Here is a 5,157-nt window from a genome sequence, read left to right on the forward strand (position 1 = left end):
ATATCTTTCCTAAAATATTAATATCTATCAACATTGGTATAGGAATGAGGTAGAAGTAATGTTATTTGGCTCCTCTATTAACTGGAATCTCAAACGACAATAATCACATAATTTTTCTGTATTCTCTCTAGATACTTTCCACCTAAAGTTTTCTTTGTTAAAAAAAAAAAAAAGCTCCTACCTCCTGTCTCGATATCAACTCTAACACAGAAGAACAGCAAGTGATTGGCAATAGAGGTTAAGTGACTTACCCAGAATCACATAGCTAAGAAGTCACTAAAGCCAGATTTGATCCAGATCCTCTCAGCTCCAATTCATGACACTCTCCACTGTACTAAAAGGCTGACCCTTACCTAAAATTTTCTTGTAAAGATACATAGAATGTTTCCAAAAAACATCTGCCTTGGGATAGGATTTCTTATTGTGATCATAGTAGGAACTGTAGCAAACCTCTTTCTCTTCACCTTTTATACGTTAACCATCCATGGTGGCCATAAGAGAAATTCAATAACCCACATTTTTGCCCAGCTGAGCTTGGTGAACTGCATTATGCTTCTTAGCAAGGGAATCCCACAAATATTGCAAGAGCTAACTTCAAACTATTCCCTGGATGTCGTTTGGTGCAAAATTGTATTTTACCTTCGCAAAGTGAGCCAGGGGCTTTCCATTTCCTTCACTTGTCTCCTATGTATATTCCAAGCTATAACCATCAGTCCCCCCAAGTGGGCAGAGTTCAAAGTTAAAGCCACACAACAGACTACCTCCTCCTGTTTCTTCTCTTGGATCCTGAATCTACTGATTGAAATTCCTGTACCAGTAAGTGCAAAAGGCCCAAGAAGCAGCAGCAACATTACAATTGCATTTGATAATGGGTTTTGTACTTCAGAACATATCATGGATATTTATTTAATAATAACCACATTCAGAAATGTGCTTTGTTTGGGAATCATGGTCTTGGCCAGCGTCTATATGGTTCTTCTCCTATACAGACACCACCGGTATGTCCAGAATTTTCAGACCACCAAACTCTCACCCAGAAGGCACCCTGAGATCAGAGCTACTCAAACCATCCTTTCACTAATGAGTCTATTTGTCAGCTTTTATGCACTTGAATCTATTTTTACTCTTTTTCTCAGTTATTCAAATCAAAAGTCTCCATGGGTGTTGTCTATCGCTATCTTCCTGTCATTATGTTACCCTACCATCAGTCCCTTTTTTTTGAGCCCCAGAGCCCCCAGACCTACCTATACTGTCTGGCAAAAACATCCCCATTCTCAAACATCTAAACTGTGACCATGAAGTCATCAGTGGAACATCTCTCCTTCCTAACACTCCCTTATCTGCCTCCTGAGGCTTCAGAAGAAGTCCCAAATAGTCACCTAGTCTATGGAAGATCAAACAAAACCAGAATTCCATTGTGATGACATCTGAGCCACAAAACAGATCTCATAGAGCCTATATTAAACCCATATTCAAAGTAGGATCCCTGCAAGGAATAGCAGAAATTTCATCCTTCTTGCACATAATATTTCTTTGAATATTTGAATATGATCATGTTCCCACGTAATCTTCTCACTTCCAGACTTAATACCTCCATTCCCTTCAAGTGGCTCTCATATGAATGGGAGGACACTGACTGTATTGGTTGCCTTCTTCTTGATGTTCTCCAGTCTTTCAAGAGCTTAACAGTACTCCATTTGTTTTATATGCAGATCTTAAGAGCTTCATCATACCTACCTAGTTACTCTCTATGCTTCTCTTAATGCAGTCAAAGATTAAATTTTCTTTTCTGGCCACCACTTCATACAAATGATTCATTTTGAGCTTTTAAACCATGAAAATCTTCAGCTTTTATTTGCATAAACTGTAGTCTAGCCATGTGGACCCCATCTTCTTCTGAGGTTAATTTTTGAATCCATGGGAAAAAATATACTTGTGTTCCTATTACATATCATCTTATTTTGTAATAGTAGGACCATTTCCCACACATGAGTCCCCAGAAAATCTCAGAGTTCAAGCTGCTATTTGAATACGCCTCCAACAAATCCATACGGCATGAACACTAATAAAAATATTTGCTTTATGATCTGGGACAATTCTGTGGGACTGATGAGAAATAATACTATCCACATCTAGAGAAAGAACTATGGGAATGGAAATCAAGAAGAAAACATGTGATTTATCACTTGTTTATATGGGTATGTGATTTGGAGTTTTGGTTTTAAAGGACTGCTCTTTTACAAAAATGAATAATATGGAAAAGGGTTCTAGTGATAATATATCCATATATGTGTATGTATAACCCAGTGAAATTGCTTGTCAGCTCTGGGAGGGGGGAGGGAAGAGAGGAGGGAGAGAACATGAATCATGGAACCATGAGGAAATTTTTTTAATAAACAAATTAAAATTTAAAAAATACTTACTTTTATCAGCCATGAATGGGAAATACTACTTTAGACACAGTGGAATTGAATAAACAATATATAATAATGTAAAAGAAAAAGATTCCTGCCCCAAAGCACAAAAATGATAATTTCCAAAAGATTAAGATACTCTCTTTCAGAAAAAGATAGACATTGGGAGCAACTAGGCGGACCAGTGGATTGAGAGCCAGGCCAGAGATGGGAGGTCCTGGGTTCAAATCTGGCCTCAGATACTTCCCAGTTGTGTGACCCTGGGCAAGTAACCTAACCCCCATTGCCTAGCCCTTACCGCTCTGCTGCCTTGGAACCAATACACAGTATTGGTTCTAAGATGGAAGGTAAGGGTTAAAAAAAAAAAAGATAGACATTCAGGAAACTAAGAAACATTTAATATTAGACATATAGTTCCTATATGTTTAGAAAGTGACCTATATTGTGCTGAAACATTATTATTGTATGTGTACCCCAAAAGGAAACAGATTCGATTTCTCTAGCCTAACTTTCTACAAGGAAAATATTCATTCCTACCAGGAGCATAAGCAGAAGGTTAGAGCCAGAAACCACTCTCTTCTCCACAATGGGAGAGGGGGATACAAGTAATTATATCTTCTGTCCCTTGAAATATTATTTGTCTGGAGTTTACCATCAAGTTCCTTCTAACATTTGATCATTTTGTCCTATTGAGGGAAAATACAACCAAAGTTTGACCCCTTCCCTACTATTATCAGTTCCACAATAAGCACACATAGAAAATACCAAAGAAATCTATTTATTCAAATCAGAGCAAAGCAGAAATCAGAGAAAGTATATGCAATACAGAGTGAAGAAGCTAGGGAGCAAGGTAGCTCTGCTCAACCAAGAGAAAAGGTTTTCAATCTTATCCAAGAGGAAACTCCCCAAAATCTCTAGAATGGCAAACTAGGAATAGGGACATGATGAAGACCACCAATCCCTCAGCTGTCTTCCTAGAGTTGTTGTAGTTTTTTTCATTAGCAACCTGAAGAGTTCTTGGCCTTTTCTTTCTTCTCTCTCAAAGCTGGATGCTGACCTAATGCTATGCTTGTGAAGACTCACACTTTGAGCGTGCTGAAAGGAGATTTTTTTTACTTGAAGACTCCCCAAAGTGGGGACTGGCTGACGTCTGAAGTGGTAGCTGCTCACCATTTCCATCCTTCCCTCCACTTTGCCCTACAAGTTCTCTAAGTTTAAGCCCAATTTCTCCTGTTCTCTGCATATTCTTATGGGAAAGTATGCCACAGTATTTTATGAGGCTTTCATAATAAATATTTTTCCTGTACCACATTAGGAAATGCCATTTTCTACAAATGACTTAGGCGTGTCTATCTAATTGTCTATCTGATTCTCAATGACAAGCCTATATAGAACACACTTGGTAGAAATTCAAAGTGAATACATGACTAAGCCCTGAATATTCAGGGATGCCCCTAAAATCCTAATACATGTAGCCTTGCTCTGGGGAACCTAATTAATCCTTGATAAAAATCTAGGGAATCACCAAATAAACCAATTGAGACAAACAACTACTAGCTTCGGAAATGTTACTGACATGACAAAATCACATCCAAAAAAACCAGCATTCCTATTTATTAATAAAATATTCAGAAGGTAATCATAGAAAAGGAAGTCTCATTCAAAGTAACAAAATAATATGTACTTTCCTCTTCAACCTTTGCCCATTTAACTTTCTCAACTTTGAGCTTTCACATTATTTTATTAATAATCTCATTTTCACCTTCAGTTGATGACAGCACACATTATCCACTATGCTCCATAGACAAAAACATGAGCAGGCTAATGTGGCCAAGTTTGTGGTGCAATATCTTAGTAGGTGCTTCAATGGTCTTGTTTAACCAACACTGTAGAGTTAAGAGCTCCCTATGCTTTTGTTACCTTTTGTTTCCTTTGCAAGTCAAGTTCTGGGGGTGGGGGGCAGCTGGTCAGTGAATTGAAAGCCAGGCCTGGAGATGGGAGATCCTGGATTCAAATCTGGCCTCAGACACTTCCTAGCTGTGTGACCCTGGGCAAGTCACTTAACCCCCATTGCCTAGCCTACTCTTCTGCCTTGGAACATAGTATTGATTCCAAGGTGGAAGATAAAGGTTTATTAAAAAATTAATTAACTAATTTGTTAATTAATTTTTTAAAAGTCAAGTTCTGTGTTGCAGTCATGCCCCCAAAACATTGTACATGATCCAAAAAGTCCTTGAAGGACTAGGGGACTGTATTGTCATTGACAGAATCTAATACTCTAGGAATAAATGTAAATCTTGGATTAAAAAAATCATCATAATAAGTATTAATAATTATAGCTAACATTCATTTGGCACTTTAAGATTTGAAAAGCACTTCACAAATATTATCTTCTTTGATCCTCACTACCATACTTAAAGGTAGATGCAATCATTGTCTCCATTTTACATAAGAGGAAATGGAGGCTGTTAGTGGTTTGCCCAGGTTCACACAGCTAGTAAGTGTGTGAAGTGGGATTTAAACTCAGGTCTTCCTGACTCCAAGAAAGATTCTTCCAAGAAAGCTGAAATTGATCATAAATAATCAGATATGACTGAAAAATGACTGAACAACAATAATAACTTCAATAATAACAATAACTTCTTAACCCCAGGCACCACACACTATCCACTGCACCAAAATATAGGAGAAAGGAGGCTTAATTACAGAGTACATTTTCTAAAAAAGGAAATCTGGAATTTCA

General features: G+C 37.6%; 1 protein-coding gene across 1 annotated transcript; it reads left to right on the forward strand.

The window, feature by feature from the left end:
• The first annotated feature begins 381 nt into the window (after positions 1–381).
• monDomV1R1216 (vomeronasal 1 receptor monDomV1R1216) lies at positions 382–1,293 on the forward strand. The gene has a single exon (NM_001167498.1). The coding sequence runs from the start codon at positions 382–384 to the stop codon at positions 1,291–1,293; it is 912 nt and encodes a 303-aa protein (NP_001160970.1).
• The last annotated feature ends 3,864 nt before the right edge of the window (positions 1,294–5,157 follow it).

The sequence above is a fragment of the Monodelphis domestica genome, chromosome 3, assembly GCF_027887165.1.
Source record: "Monodelphis domestica isolate mMonDom1 chromosome 3, mMonDom1.pri, whole genome shotgun sequence".
Classification (NCBI taxonomy): domain Eukaryota; kingdom Metazoa; phylum Chordata; class Mammalia; order Didelphimorphia; family Didelphidae; genus Monodelphis; species Monodelphis domestica.